This window comes from Saprolegnia parasitica (genome assembly GCF_000151545.1).
Source record: "Saprolegnia parasitica CBS 223.65 unplaced genomic scaffold supercont2.5, whole genome shotgun sequence".
NCBI classification, from domain to species: domain Eukaryota; phylum Oomycota; class Saprolegniomycetes; order Saprolegniales; family Saprolegniaceae; genus Saprolegnia; species Saprolegnia parasitica.
Window position 1 is genome coordinate 444,036 of NW_012156399.1, and position 18,141 is coordinate 462,176.

General features: G+C 58.7%; 7 protein-coding genes across 7 annotated transcripts; 2 read left to right on the top strand and 5 right to left on the bottom strand.

The window, feature by feature from the left end:
• Positions 1-1,079: 1,079 nt before the first annotated feature.
• On the bottom strand, positions 1,080-3,235 carry SPRG_02023 (hypothetical protein). The gene has a single exon (XM_012340580.1). The coding sequence runs from the start codon at positions 3,158-3,160 to the stop codon at positions 1,091-1,093; it is 2,070 nt and encodes a 689-aa protein (XP_012195970.1). The 5' UTR covers positions 3,161-3,235; the 3' UTR covers positions 1,080-1,090.
• A 1,299-nt stretch (positions 3,236-4,534) lies between these two features.
• SPRG_02024 (hypothetical protein) lies at positions 4,535-4,913 on the bottom strand (the record flags this gene model as incomplete). The annotated part of the gene is made up of 2 exons (XM_012340581.1): positions 4,535-4,743; positions 4,802-4,913. 2 exons carry the CDS (start codon positions 4,911-4,913, stop codon positions 4,622-4,624), a joined length of 234 nt encoding a protein of 77 aa, XP_012195971.1. The 3' UTR covers positions 4,535-4,621.
• Positions 4,914-5,434: 521 nt separating this feature from the next.
• SPRG_02025 (hypothetical protein) lies at positions 5,435-7,498 on the bottom strand (the record flags this gene model as incomplete). The annotated part of the gene is made up of 1 exon (XM_012340582.1): positions 5,435-7,498. The coding sequence occupies one exon, from the start codon at positions 7,496-7,498 to the stop codon at positions 5,435-5,437; it is 2,064 nt and encodes a 687-aa protein (XP_012195972.1).
• Positions 7,499-7,605: 107 nt separating this feature from the next.
• Positions 7,606-10,641, bottom strand: SPRG_02026 (hypothetical protein; the record flags this gene model as incomplete). Its single annotated transcript, XM_012340583.1, has 6 exons — positions 7,606-8,459; positions 8,511-8,723; positions 8,770-9,145; positions 9,200-9,277; positions 9,330-10,045; positions 10,099-10,641. The coding sequence occupies 6 exons, from the start codon at positions 10,639-10,641 to the stop codon at positions 7,638-7,640; spliced, it is 2,748 nt and encodes a 915-aa protein (XP_012195973.1). The 3' UTR covers positions 7,606-7,637.
• A 1,829-nt stretch (positions 10,642-12,470) lies between these two features.
• Positions 12,471-14,059, top strand: SPRG_02027 (hypothetical protein; the record flags this gene model as incomplete). The annotated part of the gene is made up of 2 exons (XM_012340584.1): positions 12,471-12,998; positions 13,040-14,059. 2 exons carry the CDS (start codon positions 12,471-12,473, stop codon positions 14,057-14,059), a joined length of 1,548 nt encoding a protein of 515 aa, XP_012195974.1.
• Positions 14,060-14,871: 812 nt separating this feature from the next.
• On the top strand, positions 14,872-16,691 carry SPRG_02028 (hypothetical protein). Its single transcript, XM_012340585.1, has 11 exons — positions 14,872-14,954; positions 15,002-15,036; positions 15,088-15,191; positions 15,235-15,313; positions 15,363-15,443; positions 15,492-15,579; positions 15,623-15,775; positions 15,818-15,957; positions 16,005-16,081; positions 16,126-16,331; positions 16,379-16,691. The coding sequence occupies exons 1-11, from the start codon at positions 14,929-14,931 to the stop codon at positions 16,617-16,619; spliced, it is 1,230 nt and encodes a 409-aa protein (XP_012195975.1). The 5' UTR covers positions 14,872-14,928; the 3' UTR covers positions 16,620-16,691.
• SPRG_02029 (hypothetical protein) lies at positions 16,567-18,013 on the bottom strand. The gene is made up of 5 exons (XM_012340586.1): positions 17,622-18,013; positions 17,434-17,569; positions 17,097-17,389; positions 16,689-17,048; positions 16,567-16,639 (listed from the first exon to the last, which is right to left on the bottom strand). Exons 1-5 carry the CDS (start codon positions 18,003-18,005, stop codon positions 16,613-16,615), a joined length of 1,200 nt encoding a protein of 399 aa, XP_012195976.1. The 5' UTR covers positions 18,006-18,013; the 3' UTR covers positions 16,567-16,612.
• Positions 18,014-18,141: the final 128 nt, after the last annotated feature.

The following is an 18,141-nucleotide window of genomic DNA, read 5'->3' on the forward strand; positions in this document are numbered from 1 at the left end:
CGCGTGGTCGAGGGCGGCGCGTGGTCGGGGGCGATTCGTCAAGGACGGCGACGCTAGGCTCGTGATGGCATGCCGCTGGAAAGTTGGAAAATGGCTGCGGTAGAGGAACATCGCCTCCGATCATAACTCCGCTACACGCCACCAATTCATCCGGTTGTTGCTTCATTTGGGAAATGTAAGGGACCGAGGAATCTCCACCCATTCGGAGTCTCAGGCTGGTTTGTGCATGTTCAACGATTCATGTCTGCACCATACGGGTAGCAACTGTTTGGCTGACTTTGCCCACCTGTACCGCACAGCTGTACCTCCAAGTGCTCTTCCATCTCAGCTTCCATCTCGTCACGCCGTGACGCAGAGACACGCAGCAGGGTCACGTGCATCCCCACTCCGTTCGAACCTTTCCATCGACATCGATTTATCACATACGAGAGACCGATATAGACCTAGAAATTGCATGGTTCAAGTGACCGGAATAATCATTTTGCCAAGGTGAAGCATGGAGTGCGGACGAGGAGCAACGGCATGCCACTGCTGCGCGAGCTGGTACCTCAGGCGGCAGCGACCACGAGTACTTCAGGCTTTGCTCATAGTGCCCCGGATATACGCTACTTAACGGTCCCTTACTCGTCCCGCCGGGCTATCGGCATGGGTCGTCAGGTAGATTATCCCCACTCCAGCTCATTGCCAGCGTCAAATGCGTTGCTGTAGCACCGAGCGCATGCGCTGCGAATGCTTGTTTTCCAGCAAATAGTGATTAATGTCGAATAGTGTTTCATCGCCCCCCATTGCTCCTGAATAGTGTACCCCAACGGTCTAAAAACGCTGCGGTTTTTTATGTATTTTCCGTAAAAGTCCTCGATGCCATCGACCTTTTACATTAAAATTATTACGATACATACCGTATATTCCGACCACCCCTGCTTGATTGAGGGGGTCCCATCGTACTTTTTTTCGGTGGAATTCATCCGACGCGCACATGCGACATGTCACGGGCGTGCCCCATTCCTACATTTCACGCTTGCAAAATCAGTCTATTGTGCACAACTGATAAGCACGAAGCAAGGAAGACAGTTACAACATGTTGATAAAATTACAAGAGTCCCTTCTTCTTGAGCATGGGTTCGATCACCGGGTCGCGGCCACGGAACGCTCGGTACGCGTCCATCGGGTGCACCGAGTTGCCCGTCGAGTAGATGTTCTCACGCACGCGCTTGGCCGTCGCGCTGTCAAAGACGTCGCCCGACTCCAAGAACGCGTCGAACGCGTCCGCGTCGAGGACTTCGGCCCAGAGGTACACGTAGTAGAGCGCCGCGTAGCCCGAGCTCGCAAAGAGGTGCGTAAAGTGCGGGATGCGGTGGCGCATGACGATCCCCGTCGGCATCTCGAGGTTGGCGAGCTCCGCCTTCTCGAACGCAAGCATGTCGAGGCCGTCCACCGAGTCGAGCTGGTGGAGCTTCTGGTCCATGAGCGCACACGCCGTGTACTCGACGGTGCCAAAGCCCTGGGCAAAGTTGGCGGCCGCCTTGATCTTGTCGAGGAGGCTCTGCGGGATCGGCTCGTCCGTGATGTAGTGGCGAGCGTGCTTGGTCAAGACGGCGCGTTCCTTGACCCAGTGCTCCATGAGCTGGGACGGGAGCTCGACAAAGTCGCGGAGGACGGCGGTGCCAGCGAGACGGTTGTACTTGACGTCCGAGAGCATGCCGTGGCAGCCATGACCAAACTCGTGGAAGAGTGTGATGGCGTCGTCAAACGAGAGCAGCGTCGGTTCGCCCTCCGCGCCCTTGACAAAGTTGTTGTTGTTGATGATGACCGGGATGACGTGGCTGCCCTTCTCGTCGACGTTGCGGCTCTGCGTGCGGAACGCGCTCATCCACGCGCCACCCCGCTTGAACTTGCGTGCAAAATTGTCGTGGAAGAAGATCGCCACAAGCTTGTCTTCGTTGTCAGCCGTCGTTTGGCGGACCTCGTACACGACGACATCCGAATGGTACGTCTCAATGTCCGGGCGCGGAATAAAACGCAGGCCAAAGAGGTGGAACGCCACGTCAAACACCGCGTCCGTCATGCGGTCGAGGCTAAAGTACGGCTTGACCGTCGCCTCGTCAATGTCATACCGCAGCTGGCGAACCTTCTCCGAGTAGTAGCGCCAGTCCCACGCCTGGACGACACTGCTGTCGCCGATCGACGCCGCGTACTCTTCAAGGGCTTCGCGCTCGCGGTTGGCCGCGACCTTGGCCGGCGCCCAGACGCGGTTGAGGAGTTCGCTGACGGCTTCCGGCGTCTTGGCCATCGTGTCGCTTGTCTGGTAGTCGGCAAACGTCTTGTAGCCGTGGGCCGTAGCTTGCTCGATGCGGAGCTTGAGGATTTGCTTTGCGACTTGGTTGTTGTCACGCTCAGGCGAGAGCTCGCCGCGGGACGTAAACGCGCGGAAGACCTTCTCGCGGGCTGCGCTGTTGGTGGCGTACGTGAGGAAGGGCTCGACCATCGAGCGGCTGAGCGTGACGATGTAGACGCCGTCGGCAGCGTTGCGGTCGGCTGCGTTTTGCTTGGCGGACGCAATGATGTCGGCGGAGCAGCCGCTCATCTCGGCTTCCGAGAGCTCGATCGTGTAGTCGGTTTCGTCGGCGAGGACGTTCTGGGTGAACTTGGTCGTGAGCTGCGCCAACTCCTGGAGAATCTCCTTGTAGCGGTCCTGGGTTGCCTTGTCGAAGCGAGCACCTTGGCGCACAAAGTCCAAGTGAATGCGCTCGATCAAGCGGCGATCCTCCGTGTTGAAGCCTTCGCGCGTCGCGTAGACTGCCTCAATACGCTCGAAAAGACCCGGGTACGTCGTGACCTTGGCGCCAAAGGCCGCCAGCGGACCCGCGAGCTCGCGCTGGACGGCTTGGAGCTCCGGCGGCGCGTACGAGCCACACAGGTTGTAGTAGACGCCGAGAATCTTGGAGAGAAGGCCGCCCGACCGGTCGTAGGCGACGATCGTGTTCTCAAACGTGGCCTCGTCCGGGTTCTCGACAATCTGGCGGAGCTCCTCGAGCTGCGCAGCCTGGGCGACGTCGATCGCGGGCTGGAAGTGAGCGGCCTCGATCGCGCCAAATGGCGGGAGCGAGAACGGCTGCGACGACCAGTCGGCGAGGAGCGGGTTGTTCTGGGCTGTGGCCATCGTCGCTTGAGCAGAAGCGCGTAAAAGGGAAAATGATGGATGTCGGGGAACGGACGCTGAAAGGAAGTGCGTCTGATTGGCCAAATCCAAAAGTGCAATTTGGACGTGAGCCAATCCACTGCCGACACTCGACCAACGTAGAAAGGCCACCATTTCCGAGGCTCCGTTGAAGTTGAAGGTTGGAGCTTCAGACAAGAAGCTCGGACAACGTGCACGCGTTCATCTGAGGTACCCAGCCTGCGCACTGTCGTAGCGTACTACGACGAGAGCTACAGTAAGCTCAGTGTGTCAGAGTGCGCGTGCAAGTGTCGTCGTAACGTTACCTTCCGAGTTCACAGCGCGCATTTGGATCATGGGTGTGAAAATGTGTTTTTTCGCGGCGTCACCAAGAAGCAAATGGATGCGCGATGCATTTGCGCAAGAGAGGACAACTTGATGCGCCGCAAGAAGAATCGCGAGAGCACCGGGGTCAGTCATGGGTTTTGGCAAACTCCTACCACGCGCACACAGCTCCTTTGGACGAGCTCTATGGACGTATTATGGGCGTCGATGGATCCACGCGCATTTAAATCGCAGCCGGTATCGTGGGGTCCGTCACCGCAAGCATGCCTGCTTTTGGCACACATCCGTCCGTGAAAGCAACGACATGCAAAGTAGCGGTCATGCAGGTTCTCGACGATGGCAAAATACGATCCCAAGGAGGACGCTGCCACCCAAGCGCTGCTCCAAGAGGTCGAAAGGACTCCGGCGAGAGACTTCCTACCGCCAACGGAAGCATTTATTGTCGAAACGTCAGCGCAGTCGTGTTGGGTTCACGGAAGATGAGCCAGCGTCAAGAGAGATATTAACGTTATGAAACAACACGACTACTTGGGTACGTCTGGTGTTTACCGTCGACGACAGTTCTTGGGTAGATGTTGATCAAGTGGGAGACGGCAATACATGTAATCTGATGAAAGAATATATAAATGGAAAGGTGCGGGGACTGCGTATCCAGCAATGGATGGTCCCTGGAGCGACTTCTAAGAAGCCTTACTTTGAAAGAAGTGCACTTGTACCGCTCGCAGTTTGCCAAGCCATCCTTGAGCTCCTCTGGCCTAGATTCTCTTAGACATCAACCCACGCAATCTGCCAACGACTGACGGAGTCCCTACATCACGCACACTCTGTTTGGAAAAAGATGGCCTCATTGTCAAAGTCGTGTCGCAGTGGCGTTGACAAGGTTCAAACGCGCCGAGTACGCCGTGCAGGCGCGCATTCAAGACGTTGAAAAGCACTTGGTTGTGCACCCTTGTGGTGGCCATAACCATCGTTCTATTAGTCAATCGACTCCAAGCTCGAGCACGCCGTGCATCCTCGAAGCCAATGTCGTCTGTATGTACGTCAGTCGCGGTTCAAGTGGCCAGAAGCGTTGAATAATAGATAGTTGTTGATGTTCAACAAAGCACTTGGTCCTGGCGACTATCTTGTGCGGCGGCGGTAGGCGAGTTCGTTGCAGCCGCTAAAAAGGCTTGTCGACTCGATCCAGTGCACAATGAGACCGTCTAAGGCACCGTGGTTGGACACTGGTACGGTCGAGACGTCTACAAGTCGACAACACCACACTGAGACGATGCGTGCGATGATCTTGCATGTACCTACCTGTCGTATTGAGGAGCGTCGTTGCGTTGGTCTTGGAGTAGGCCACATCGCTTTGAAAGAGGCCCGTGAGCGTCGCGAGTGCGGTCACGGCGATGGCGGGGATCACGAGCATGTTGGCAACTGACGCCTGGCTACAGGCGTTTCAAGGCGTTGCAAAAGGCAATTTCGTTTTTGTTCGTTCATCAAGACGCCTGCACGCAGCGCCGAGCGACTCGTACCTAAGTGGTAATCACACCATGGGTCTTGTTTACTGGAATGGTCCCCCATGACAATCTTGGGGTGCGGCAATTGGGTCCCGTCATTTCGGTTAGCGCACCATGGCCCGCATCGCTAACCGCCTTCCACAGCTTCAATTCGCTTATCCAGTACAGCTCAGGATGGGAAAGTGGGGAAGTTCCCTGCGAAGCTTCTGCGACGTGTCGTCGCTCGCATCACGCAAACTTGCGCAATCCGCGACGCAGCGAGAAGATCGCGCAGTTCTTTCTTCAGCGGTAGCCACTGCAGCTGCCCATACCCAAGCCACCTGCGCTGACATGACTGTTCTAGAGTCTCCACTAGAAGGACGGACTAGACATACGAACCACAATGCACGACTCTAGTTCATAGCTTACGTTCTCAGTATCGCAGCACTTTTTACAACAAGCACTTCTTCTTGAGCATGGGTTCGATCACCGGGTCGCGGCCACGGAACGCCCGGTACGCGTCCATGGGGTGCACCGAGTTGCCCGTCGAGTAGATATTTTCACGCACACGCTTGGCCGTCGCGCTGTCAAAGATGTCGCCCGACTCCAAGAACGCGTCGAACGCATCCGCGTCGAGGACTTCGGCCCAGAGGTACACGTAGTAGAGCGCCGCGTAGCCCGAGCTCGCAAAGAGGTGCGAAAAGTGCGGGATGCGGTGGCGCATGACGATCCCCGTCGGCATCTCGAGGTTGGCGAGCTCCGCCTTCTCGAACGCAAGCATGTCGAGGCCATCCACCGAGTCGAGCTGGTGGAGCTTCTGGTCCATGAGCGCACACGCCGTGTACTCGACGGTGCCAAAGCCCTGGCCAAAGTTGGCGGCCGCCTTGATCTTGTCGAGGAGGCTCTGCGGGATCGGCTCGTCCGTGATGTAGTGGCGGGCGTGCTTCTTGAGCACATCTGGCTGCGACATCCAGTGCTCCATGAGCTGGGATGGGAGCTCGACAAAGTCGCGGAGGACGGCGGTGCCAGCGAGACGGTTGTACTTGACGTCCGAGAGCATGCCGTGGCAGCCATGACCAAACTCGTGGAAGAGCGTCTTGACGTTGCGAAAGCTGAGGAGTGCAGGTTGACCGTTGGCGCCCTTGACAAAGTTGCAGTTGTTGATGATGACCGGGATCACACGCGTGTCGTTTTCGTTGCGGCTCTGCGTGCGGAACGAACTCATCCACGCACCACTGCGTTTCCCCTTCCGTGCATAGCAGTCATGGAAGAAGATCGCCACAAGCTTGTCTTCGTCGTCATCGGCCGTCGTCTCGCGCACCTCGTAGACCTTGACGTCCGGGTGGTACGACTCAATGTCTTCACGCAGGATAAAATGCAGGCCAAAGAGGTGGAACGCCACGTCAAAGACGGCTTCGACCATGCGATCGAGGCTAAAGTACGGCTTGACCGTCGCCTCGTCAATGTCATACCGCAGCTGGCGAACCTTCTCCGAGTAGTAGCGCCAGTCCCACGCCTGGACGACACTGCTGTCGCCGATCGACGCCGCGTACTCTTCAAGGGCTTCGCGCTCGCGGTTGGCCGCGACCTTGGCCGGCGCCCAGACGCGGTTGAGGAGTTCGCTGACGGCTTCCGGCGTCTTGGCCATCGTGTCGCTTGTCTGGTAGTCGGCAAACGTCTTGTAGCCATGGGCCGTAGCCTGCTCGATGCGGAGCGCGATAATCTTGACCGCAATATCGTTGTTGTTGTTTTCGGGCGAGAGCTCGCCGCGGGACGTAAACGCGCGGAAGACCTTCTCGCGGGCAGCGCTATTGGTGGCACTCGACAAGAACGGCTCGACCATCGACCGGGCGACCGTGACCACGTAGACGTCATCGCCGTAACCACGGTCGGCGGCGTTTTGCTTGGCGGACGCAATGATATCGGGGGTGCAGCCGTCCATCTCGGCCTCCGAGAGCTCGATCGTAAAGTCCGTCTCGTCGGTCAGAACGTTTTGCTTGAACTGGTTGGTGAGTTTGGCGAGGTCCTGGAGCACTTCGGTGTAGCGCGCCTGCGTTTCCTTGTCAAAGCGAGCGCCGGACCGGACAAAGTCCAAGTGAATGCGCTCGATGAGGCGAAGGTCTTCGCCGGCAAAGGCGTCGCGGGCGTGGTACACCGCGTCGATGCGCTCAAAAAGACCCGGATACGTCGTGATCTTGGCGCCAAAGGCAGCGAGGGGCCCCGCCAGCTGCCGCTGCACGGCCTGCAGCTCAGGCGTCGAGCACGAGCCACAGAGGTTGTGGAAGACGTTTAGAATGGCATTGAGCGAGCGGCCCGACCGGTCAAAGGCCACAATCGTATTGGCAAACGTGGCCTCGTCTGGGTTCTCGACAATCTGGCGGAGCTCCTCGAGCTTCTGGTCCTGGGCAACTGCAATCGCGGGCTCAAAGTGGTCGGCTTGGATGGCGCCAAAGGGCGGGAGCGAGAACGGCTGCGACGACCAGTCGGCGAGGAGCGGGTTGTTCTGGGGCGTCATTCTCGTTGCAAAAAGGCAAAAGGCAAAATGGCTATCACCGACCAGCCAATCACAACCCGCCAAGTAGAAAGTGCCTCGTTCCGAGCTTGACACTTCCGCCCCAAAAAGGTACAAAACACTTGTATTAACAATACGACAACTACGCACATTTTGGTCGACTACAGAGCAAAGGTTTGGACGCCCTCAAAGTCGAACGAGCCGTCGGCCAAGTTGAGCTGGCGGTTGGTGAGTGTATACAACCGAATGCAGCGGTCCGAGAGCAGCTGCGGGTCCTCGTCGTCGTCGTCGTCGCTCGTGTCGCTTGGGCCGACCGAGAGGCGACTCGCACTGGCTTTGTCCTGACTCTCGTCGCTTGTCGTCTCTGCTTCCTGCAGGTCCATGATACCGTTGTCGAGTTCGTCCTCTTGGAAGACGTGTGGGGACGTGTCGTCGTCATCGTCGTCATCGTCATCGTAGAGCTCCACACACGGCTGGTGCACTCCTTGTGGCGATGCCGGCGCTGCGTTGTCGATGGAATCGGACACGATGATCGGCTCGCCGTTGTTTCGATGTCACACGCGTGTGACGCGTCATCGTTGTTGTCATTGTCTTGAGCATCTTTGACTTTGTCTTGGGCGTCTTCGTCCTCGCCTTGGATGTATTCAGCCTCATCCTGGGCTTTGTCATCTTCGAGCATCATCGCATCATCGAGGACGACGATGTCGGGACGCCGGGGTACTTCAGGGGGCGGCGTGGGCTCTTGGTCGTGGCTCGACTTGGATTTGTCGTCGACAAGGACGATCGTCGACCGCCGGCCAGCGATCGAACTACGGTTGCCCACAGACGGCGCGCCGAGCTGCACAAGCTGGTCTTGGATCGTCGCCATGCTTTCCTTGATCTCGAGTCGCTGGGACGTCAGCATCGTCACGGCCTCGGCATCGCCCCGCTTTTGGGCTGCCGAGATTAGCATGACGCAATGATGCTACACCCGGCCGTAAGATTCATCCAATATGAAGAAGAAGAGGAAGCGTACCAGTTCGCCGCGCAGCACATCCAATTGACCGTCGAGGACGAAAATCTCGGGGTTGAAGAGCAGCGACCCGTTCTGTTCGCGGCGGTTGGCAACCGTCTTTTTCTGCAAGGCGTCTTGAGCAGCTTTGAGTTCCGCCTTGAGGCTGGCGCGACGCAAGAGTCGTTCGCGCTTGGCGCGGAGGTCGGACGACGCGCCATCGAGCACCACTTCGCTCTAGCATCCCGTATCTCCAACCGCAGAGCAATGGAAAGCCGCGTACCAGTGCGGCTTGGAGACGGCTGATTTGCGCTTCAAGCGAGTCGCCCGACGTCTCGTGCATCGCGTCCAGCGCTGCTTGCACTTGGATGGCTTCGTCGCGGAGGGTCTTCTTCTCCTGCATGACTTGCATCGCGCGTCGCAGCTTCCCGTCCCGCGTCAACTGCGTCACCGTCGAGTCCATCGCATGGCAGCTCGCAGTGATCCACTCGAGACGCGCCTCGAGGTCGGCTTGGGACGCCGTGGAAATCGAGAATCGGCCGTAGAGCGACACGCGGTAGTCGAGCGAGTCGAGGTGCACCGTCTCCATCGCAGCGATGCTCGTTGGTTTGTGCACCGGGTCGGGTACCGAGCAGCTGCGCTCGTACCGAACCGCAGGCCTATTGTTGTTGCAAGGCTATGGACACATATACGTGCAGTCGATCACGTCGTACCAGTCGTCCTTGTTGTCCTTGTTGTCTTGGCCGACGCTACGCCGACGGGGCACGGGCGGCGGATTCTCCATTTCGGACCTACACAGGGAGCCCAAGTCCTCGACGGAATTGGAGAATTCGATCGACGTACCGAAGCACGGGCTCGGCACCAAGACCGAGCAGGTTGTGCGGTGCTTTGTTCGTGTCGGCCGCGGGCTCGGGCGTGATCGAAGCGAGCACGGGACTGGACGTCTGGCCCGGAAGGTTCGTCGGCTGAATCAACTTGATACTTGTCGTCGAGTCCGGATTCCACTTGTCGAGGCACGGAATGCAAAACACCTGGACGACGTCGTTCTCTTTGGCTCGAAAGTCAATTTTGCACGCGCCGCAGATGATGGCACCGCACATGAGGCACTGGTCGCGCACCGGTGCACGGAACTGGAGCTGGAACTTGAACGGCTGGGCGCACGACTCGCAGCGGCGCGCTTTCGACTTGGCGCTGCTCGCGGGTGGCTGGCGAATCCGCGGCGCGCCTTTCGCGTGCAGCTTGGCGCTCAGGTAGTACTGGTTGAGGTCCCCGAGAAAGCGAAACCACTGGACGAGCGTCGCCCGCACGTGCTTGAGCTGCTTGTCGCCTTTAAAGTCGACCTTGAAGAGGGCAAAGACATCGAGGACGCCCTTGCGGCGCGCATCTTCGAGGATGACAAAGCCCGACCGGTACATGCCGCCACGCACAAAGCGGTACGCTTTCGGGGGCGTCATGACGCCGACGTGGTCAAACTGCGGCGGCGCACCGGGAAAGTCCATCGAGTGCATCGAGACGATGTGGCCGCGGACGCCGTCGCCGTCTGTAAACGTATCCGAGCGCTACGCATGCTAGAGCTTAACACGACGAATGATGTATAGTCCATTTCGTCTACCTGGAGCACGACAAAGTCGCGGTGGAGCATGCCCTCCGTGCTCTTCATGGCGAGCCACTGGATCGACGACTTGTCGTCGACGGACACGAGCGACTCGCAGGCCAAGAGGTCGTCGTCTGCGAGCGACGGCGGCCCGCTGCAAGTCGATGCGCCATACGCCTTGGATAGAGGCAGCTGCATGGCGGCAGCAAAGTCGGTCATTGGCGCATGGACACGGGCAATGCCACACACGTGCATGGTGCCATCGTGGTCGTCCGTGTCCTTGAGGTAGAACATCTCCATGTTGTTGTCTGTCTCGAGACGCTCCCACGACTCGCGCACCGTGGCCATCGAGAAGGCGAGGCGCTTCAGCGACGTGCACGACTGCTTGCCCATGGTCTGCAGCTGCGCGCGTTGGTCGGGCGACGGAAACGTGGCGGCCGCGACAGGTGGGATGGCGGGCATGACGAGGCGCAGCGGCGACGCGGGCGACGTCGAGCGTGGGCCAGGCACGGCCGGCGAGCTGTCCCCAAAGAGCTTCTTCGGCAAGCCCAGGACGCGCATCGCGGATGGTGGGACGGAATAGGTAGTGTCAAGAGGCGTCGCTCGCGTTGGCGCTGGAGACAACCATCAGCCGCGTGCTTCGGAGCCAGCTGGAGCGTACATCTCCCGTACAGCTGTACGATGTACCAGATTATTGCTGCATTTTGACACGCCAACATCTCCAGGCCGATACATACCATGGCGAGCTAGAGCTAGATCCTACTGCGCATCCAGACGTGCGCACTTGTCGAAGATGAACGGACATGGCTGGTGACGTGAGCGGTTTGGCAGACCCGAGTCGTCGGAGGCAGACGATGATCGCGATGCTCTGCAAGCTATCCGTAGATTCTACGGCGGGTGTAAGCAGCGCGCTGCGAGCAATGAGGCAGGACGGAGTCGATCGAGATTAGGTTTACTGTTAGAGGTGGTTCAATCCAAGCTCTGCAACCATCGAGGATGATGGGTCATCACCACGCCGACATGCTGCATACCGTACTAGTTGGCGTGGAGATGGCGGACCGACCATCCCGTCATCTCGATGGCGCGAAATACCATCATGGCTACTAGTACGAGTGTGCAGAGCTCATTTGCTCAGCGACATCGCCGAGCATCGATCGCCGAGCATGTTCGAGCTATCGTTTGAACGTACGGTACGGCGTACATTCGGACCGTACATTGCGATCCGCGTCGCCGTATCCGGACATATCACATGTGTCCCAGACACGAAGCTTGCAGTTTGTATGCGCACGCGCATCCGAACTCTCGCTGCGGTTCTCGGAAGGCTGCTGGCTTTAACGCGACGTCATTCGAAGCCAGCGATCAGACGCGAGCGCGATTCTATCCTCATGTGCTCGACTGCATGTGTAGTACTAGTACACTTTAACCCCTCAACGCCCAACTTTAGGTACTTCGAGCCACGTGGGTGAAGCCAGAGCCTACCGGAGTCGTTTGCAGTGTGAACGTTACTCTACATTGCAGGACTGATATGCCAAAGGATTTCCGCCGCCTCTGCCGCGACGTCACTGGCTGGGATATCTGCATGGTAATTGACTCGGCATGCACTGCCGATTTATGAGGCCTTCCAGAAGACACCTTTGGCGTTTCCATGGATCTGCTGTAGCGCTTCCGGCCGTGCACTGTATTGCAACCTCGCAAAGGAGCTTGGCATCACTTTGTTTCGCGTCGACGCAGAAATTTAAGCGCAAATATGGACCGTTGCCGGGTGGAGGTTGGATTGGCGCTTGCAAGAGTTGGCAACCTCTTGGTAGAAGATCGCGCTACCCTGGAATATATGGCTGGTCGGCACGACAAAGCCGCGCAACAACCCGCGGCAATCTCTCTCGCAGCAGCGCTCTCTGCGCCGACTGATGTGCAAGCTGGTAGGTCATCCGCTCATTTCGTAGTCGACCAAAGATCTGGAGACAACGACTGAGAGAGGTATGCGCGCAGACGAACGAATCGCTGGCAGCTCCTTGTAGCAATCCAAAGCAAGTGGCTTGGCCGCCAAATTTCTTGGCCGCGTACCGCTGTAAAGAAGCTTGATGTTTGTATGCTGTGGCAGGTGGAATGGCGCGTGTCCCACTCTCGACTCCCCCCAGGGCCTACCGAAAAACCATCCAATTCAAATGCAAAGTGCTTTGCCAAGCGATAAAGCGAGGCCCCCACCCTCGTCGCACGATCCAGGGTTGCTCACCCAAGCTGTAATATTTCGCATTTCGCAACAAAACACTTGATATGTGTATGCAGAATTGATCGCGGGTATTAAATACGCACGCTGGAACTGGCCAGTTCCGCCGGCAAGCGTGCGCTGGGTCAACTCATTTGGATTTTCGCACCCGAGGAGCTACAGCATGAAGGTGCACGCGATCACGATCGGCGCCGTCCTCGCCTCGATGGCCTCGATGGCCGACGCGCAGTTTGGCCTCAGCGCCTTCTTCGCGGCCAGCGCCAGCAACAACAACCTACCGCGCGTGCTCACGGGCACGCCAGCCAACCCGCTCACCATCTCGCCCGAGCCGACGAGCAGCAACAAGACGGCCGCGCCGACCAAGAGCACCAACCTCTTCGACCTGCTCAAGAACAAGAACAAGGCCACACCGGCGCCGGACCACACGGTCGCCAACCTCGACTTGACGGATGGCGTCGTCATCAACGAAGACTCGTCGGGCCAGATGACGCGCCGCCGCCTCGACAACAGCCAGGACCGCGACTACACGATGCAGATGCTCTTCTGCCATGGCTCGTCCAACTCGATCCAGTCGTACCACTCGTACCGGCCCGAAAGCACGACGACCCCCGTGTACAACCCGCTCCTTGCGTCCTCGGCGCAGGGCCAGTGCGGCAAGTACATTGTCAAGTCGGAGACGCTTGCGACGCAGGTCGGGTGCAACCGCAGAACAGCCCGAACGGCTGCGCAAAGTCATATACGCCGGGCTGTGGCGGTCTTGCGATCAACCCCAAGACGAAGGACACGATCGTGGCCCGCACGGGCGGCCGCACGATCGGTCGCCTCGTCAAGACCACGGACAGCAGCGGCACCTGCCAGAGCCGCGTCGTCGACTGGCTCGTCCGCTACCGTGGCAAGCGCTTCAACGGTCCGAGCGACACGACGTACACGTCGACGGGCAACCTCTACTTTACCGACTCGCCGTTCGGTCTTGCCTCGACCCAAAGCGAGCTCCTCTCGGCCAACATCTCGATGCTCGATGCGAAGCGCGAGCTGCCCTTCAACGGCGTCTACCTCCGCCCTGCGAACGGCGCCGTCAAGCTCATCGACTGCGGTCTCTCGCGTCCCAAGAGCATCGCGTTTTCGCCGCGCGAAGACACGCTCTACGTCTCGAACGCCGACGTCAACGACCCATTTGTCAAGTCGTACACGCTCGGCGCCGATGGCACGCCTCTGTGCTCGCGCCGTTTCTTTGACCTGACGCCGTACGTCGCCGACGCCAAGGCCGCCGAGTGCGCGCGCACATACCCGACGGGCCTCAAGGTCGACGATCAGGGCTTTGTGTACATTGCTATGTGCCGCAACATTTACATTGCGTCGTCGAATGGCACGTATCTCGGCCGCCTCCAGGGCACGTCGGAGCTGCGCAACCTCGCCTTTAGCAAGGGCTACATGTACCTCACGTCCAGCTCGAACGTCTACGCGCTGCCGCTCGACCTCTCGCTCCAAAACTCGCAGGCAGTCGTGTCGTCGGAGGCGACGTGCCCGTCGGATGTCGCCGCAACGTCGGCGCAGACACTGCTCTCGGCCACAGTCACGCCGACCGAGACCACGTCGTCGCCGAGCTACGGCGTTGGCATTGGTGCCGGTGTCGGTGTCGGCGCCGTCGCTGCCATTGCCCTTCTCGTCTACACGCGCAAGCAGGCAGCGCCGGTGGCCGTGCAGACGACGCCCGAGTTTTCGCCCGTCACGACGCCCCGCAACATCTTTTAAACTGTCATTTCGTTGAATGGAAGCATGCATTCGTTTATATTTACCCGGTTTGCTAGTACTTGATAATGGACAATCTGTCCATGTTTGCCGATTGCAATAGTTGAACACCCGCAGCGCTGGGACGGCCGCGTGCGTATAAATAGCCAGCGCGTGTAGAAAAGGCGATGCAGCGAGCCACCGCGTCGCTCCCGCGTCTCATGAGCCCAGATGCGTCCCACCCACCACCGGCATGCGGCTATGTAAGGACACGCCGTCTATGGGCCCAGCTTCACCGCGCGATCATAGGGCCGCGAGGTGGACGAGGCCGACGTGAGCACCGTGACGCTGACCAACCAAGAGCGGCACCGCGCGTCGCATTGGACCCAGTCCTACAACAGCATGATTCGCACGACGTTTGTCGAGACGGCAAGACGCTCCTCCGTGCATCCCGCTGGCTCATCCGATACTAGAGTCTGGCACCGCTTTTAGAAAAGTTCGAGTCCATCGGTGCGCGGTCGTCTTCCATGCAATGCAATTCACTCGACGTAGACGCGTTTCGACGACCGCGGAAGCGGTTTACGCTCGTGGACCCGCTGCCCAAGCTGCGCGCCGACGCCAACAGCCTCCGGCGCGACGCTGTCCTCGCGCTCACGCGGCACAAGCGACACGGCGGCGGCTTCTCGGGTACAGTGGCTATGGGTTGAAACGATGTATCGATCGCGCTTGTAGCGCTCAAGGGCGATCTGGAGGCGACCACGGACGCACTTGCCCAAGTGCACATTTCTCGCGTCGTGTTTGCCTCGTCCTTGCACAACTCGCGGTGAGTCGCCGCATCTCATTCTTTTCAATTCGTCAATGCGAAGGTGCAAAGGTGCGAGTACTGCTCGCACATGGGCGGCGAGCTCGCATGTGCCATGTACTACGCGAGAGCCCTCTCGCTCTTCATCATACGACGGCCAATAGGTGCAACGTCATTGCGCACACGGCGTGCTATCTCGGTGCGACGTCTTGATCATTGCGATTCAGCAGCGTACTTACCGATGCCAAAGAGGCGTGGAAGGGACTTGCTCGACGCGGCGCCGTGAGCTTTGAAGTCCAAGGCGATGACAAGACAAAATGGATTTGCACCTACTGCGAAGAAGACCTGCAAGAGGTTCGAGACCAGCTACCGTCGGCTGCCCACCACGCGTTGCTAGGAGCACCAAGCCCAAACGACGCGCTATCGGTACAACAAAAGGCTCCAGAAGGAAATGGCCTGCGGGCGACTCATCGCAGGTCCGCTGGATGCCAACGCGACGACATCGTGCTAGTGACGTGGAACTAGGCTACGCGCGCATGTCGAAAGAAACGCGGCTCTTTGTGCGCAAGAAAGAGTGCGCAGTGCGCATCCAAGCCCACATCCGAGGTCCAACCCCGTGTTTCCAATTCAAACATATCATTGGCGCGTGGATAGGCAAGCTCGCGCGCCGCGCGTTTAACGCGATGCAGCGTTTGCGCATTCGCCCGTACGTGGTCCATCTCATGAGTCTCCGTGGGCTCGGGTACCGGCCCCATTTTTCGAATTGATTTATATATTGTTGGCAGCTCGGACGGCGATGCCGCGTCCAAGTCGCCGCGCTCGACGACCGGTGACGACGATGTGTGTGGCGAGACGCGCCTGCCCAACGGCTTTCTGTGCAACCCGTTTGTGGTGTTTCATATTGTCGCCGAGCACGACGACGAGGCGCAGCAGTTTTGGTACAACCCTACATCCTACCCTAACCCTATCCAAGGGTGTAGCTTTGAGAGCGCGATCCAGCGCGGCTCGAACGAAGTCGCGTGGAACGAAGCCATTTTTGTGCCGGGCGTCGATGGCAACGTCACCATGTGTTTTACGGTTCTGAGCAAGAACGGCCCCAACAACTTTTTCCTCGGCCAAGGTAGTAGTAACATCATGATTCGACTACTGCCAACGTGATATCCGCAGGCATGGTGCGCATGAGTGGGACGGAAATCTGGCGGTATGGCGCCAACCTCGAGCTCCCGATCCGCCCGGAATTGGAAGTAACCAATGGATGGATCCAGAATCAACTTGATCGCTGGACTAGGTCATTCCCAAGGCCGGGCACAACAAGCTCATGCGCATCCAGGACATTGGCTCGATCACGCGTGAGCTCACACTCTCGGTGCACATCAAGCAGTTTGCCGACCCAGTTGCCAACTGCGGCTACATGCAGTCGATCAACACGATCGACTCGGCCAAAGGCAACAGCCGCTGGTGTGTTCTCGCCGACGGCATCTTTCGCATCTACCGGTAGATGCGAACTCGGACGACCATATAAGCCAGCGATATGTGTGTAGGCACTATGGGCTCACGCTCGCGTTCGAGACGCTCAAGATGATGCACGCGAGCGAGGTCCAGCTGCTCACCGTGGCGCCGCACCATGCGATCCACCTCACCAAGCACACGGTCAAGCAGTCCACCGTGGTCTTTGTCCAGCACGAGCAGCGGTCTTATCTGCTACGCGCCGACTCGAACAAGGCCAACATGACGTGGTCCAAGAAGCTGCATTTCGCAATGAAGCAGCACAAAACCTACTGAGTGCCATACGTCACGTCGACCTATACAAGAAAACATCAACATTTCATCTCAAAATATCGAAATATCAACCGATCGGTGTTCCACGGCCGAGATGCGGCAGGCTTCGGCGATGATGGTTGCATTCCGCGCTTCGGTCCACGAGACGCGCGGGATGGCCTTGTCGAGCACAATCTCGGCGAAATGGTCGACTTCCGCGAGATACGCATCGCGGAACCGCTGCGGAAATGAGTGCTGGTACACGTCGCTGTGGACGCCGGCGCTGGTCGACGCGCGCAGCGACGTCTTGTGGATGTTTTGGACTTCGAGCATCCCGTCAGCGCCAAAGACTTCGATGCGCTGGTCGTAGCCGTACGCCGCGTGGCGGCTCAAGTCCATCGTGCAGATCGCACCCGACGGGAATTCGAGCCAGACCGACGCCTTGTCCATGACCTACACGTCATATAGTGTGTCGCTTCTATATGTCGAATGAAAATATACGTGGATGACTTGAAGCTCGGGGCTCAAGCTTGTGCCGTGCGCCACGACGCGCGTCGGATACTCGCGCTGTAGCGAGCACACGAAGTCAATGTCGTGGACGGCGAGGTCGTGGAACGGGTCACCGCCGCCTTTTAAGAACGCGACCGGCGGGCATGGATGGTCTCGGAAGACCGTTTGGATGGACTGGACGGGTCCGATCGCGTTGGCCTGGACGGCTTCGTACAAGGCGACGTAGTTCGGGTCAAAGCGCCGCTGGAACGAGCAAAAGAGCGGCACGCCGTGCGTCTCGCAAACTAGAGAATGACCGCTCGCCTCGTGTGGGTACACCTTTGCGTACCTTTGTAGGCTTTGTCGATCTCTTCGAGCGACCCGGCGACGGGCTTTTCGACGGCAATCGCCTTGCCCGCAATGGCCGCGAGCTCGATCAAGTCCAGGTGCGTGAACGTGGGCGTTGAGATCCAGACCGCCGCCACCTACGCACGTTATAACATGAGCGAGGAGCGGCAATGTGGTTGTGATGCGCACCGCAGGGTCGGCGAGCGCCTCGGGGAGCGTGGCGACGGCGGTCGCGTGGCAGCGCTCGGCCAGCGTCTCGGCCTGGGCGAGGTTGGCGTCGACGACGTACGCGACCTTCATGCGCGGGTTGGCCATGAGGCCTTGGAGGCGGATCTGACCCATGCGGCCGGCGCCGACAACGGCGATGTGCACGCGTCCATCGGCCATCTTGGACCAGATCTGGCGAAGCGTCGAAAGATTCTGGCCCGACGATCCGGATATCGAGTTGACAAGAAAGCCGAATTTGGATGTCGCGCCGTAGTGCATGAGACTCGAGGCGAGGTTGGCGGCCATGAGTCGACTCCGGTAGAGAATGCAACGGAGAGTAAAGGATATGTTGTGAATGCGACCCATGAACGCGTTGTGACGCTGCTGCGTGTCTGGCTATCGAAGAACACAGTATTCTGAGTGCGTATCTTGATGTTTGTATGGAATGCAAATAAGATCTGTGTTTCGCCAACACGCTCCCTTGTTGCATGGCTATGGCGGG

Bases quoted from the DNA above. Each gene is read 5' to 3' on its own strand.
- SPRG_02023 (XM_012340580.1), bottom strand. From the start codon at position 3,160: ATGGCCACAGCCCAGAACAACCCGCTCCTCGCCGACTGGTCGTCGCAG.
- SPRG_02028 (XM_012340585.1), top strand. From the start codon at position 14,929: ATGGGCGGCGAGCTCGCATGTGCCAT. The intron at 15,314-15,362 runs GTCCGCTGGATG...ACGTGGAACTAG, and splicing joins CTGCGGGCGACTCATCGCAG to GCTACGCGCGCATGTCGAAA. The intron at 15,580-15,622 runs GTACCGGCCCCA...TATTGTTGGCAG, and splicing joins ATGAGTCTCCGTGGGCTCGG to CTCGGACGGCGATGCCGCGT.
- SPRG_02029 (XM_012340586.1), bottom strand. From the start codon at position 18,005: ATGGGTCGCATTCACAACATATCCTTTACTCTCCGTTGCATTCTCTAC. The intron at 17,570-17,621 runs GTGCGCATCACA...TAACGTGCGTAG, and splicing joins AGGCGCTCGCCGACCCTGCG to GTGGCGGCGGTCTGGATCTC. The intron at 16,640-16,688 runs GTTGATATTTCG...TTTCTTGTATAG, and splicing joins CGGCCGTGGAACACCGATCG to GTCGACGTGACGTATGGCAC.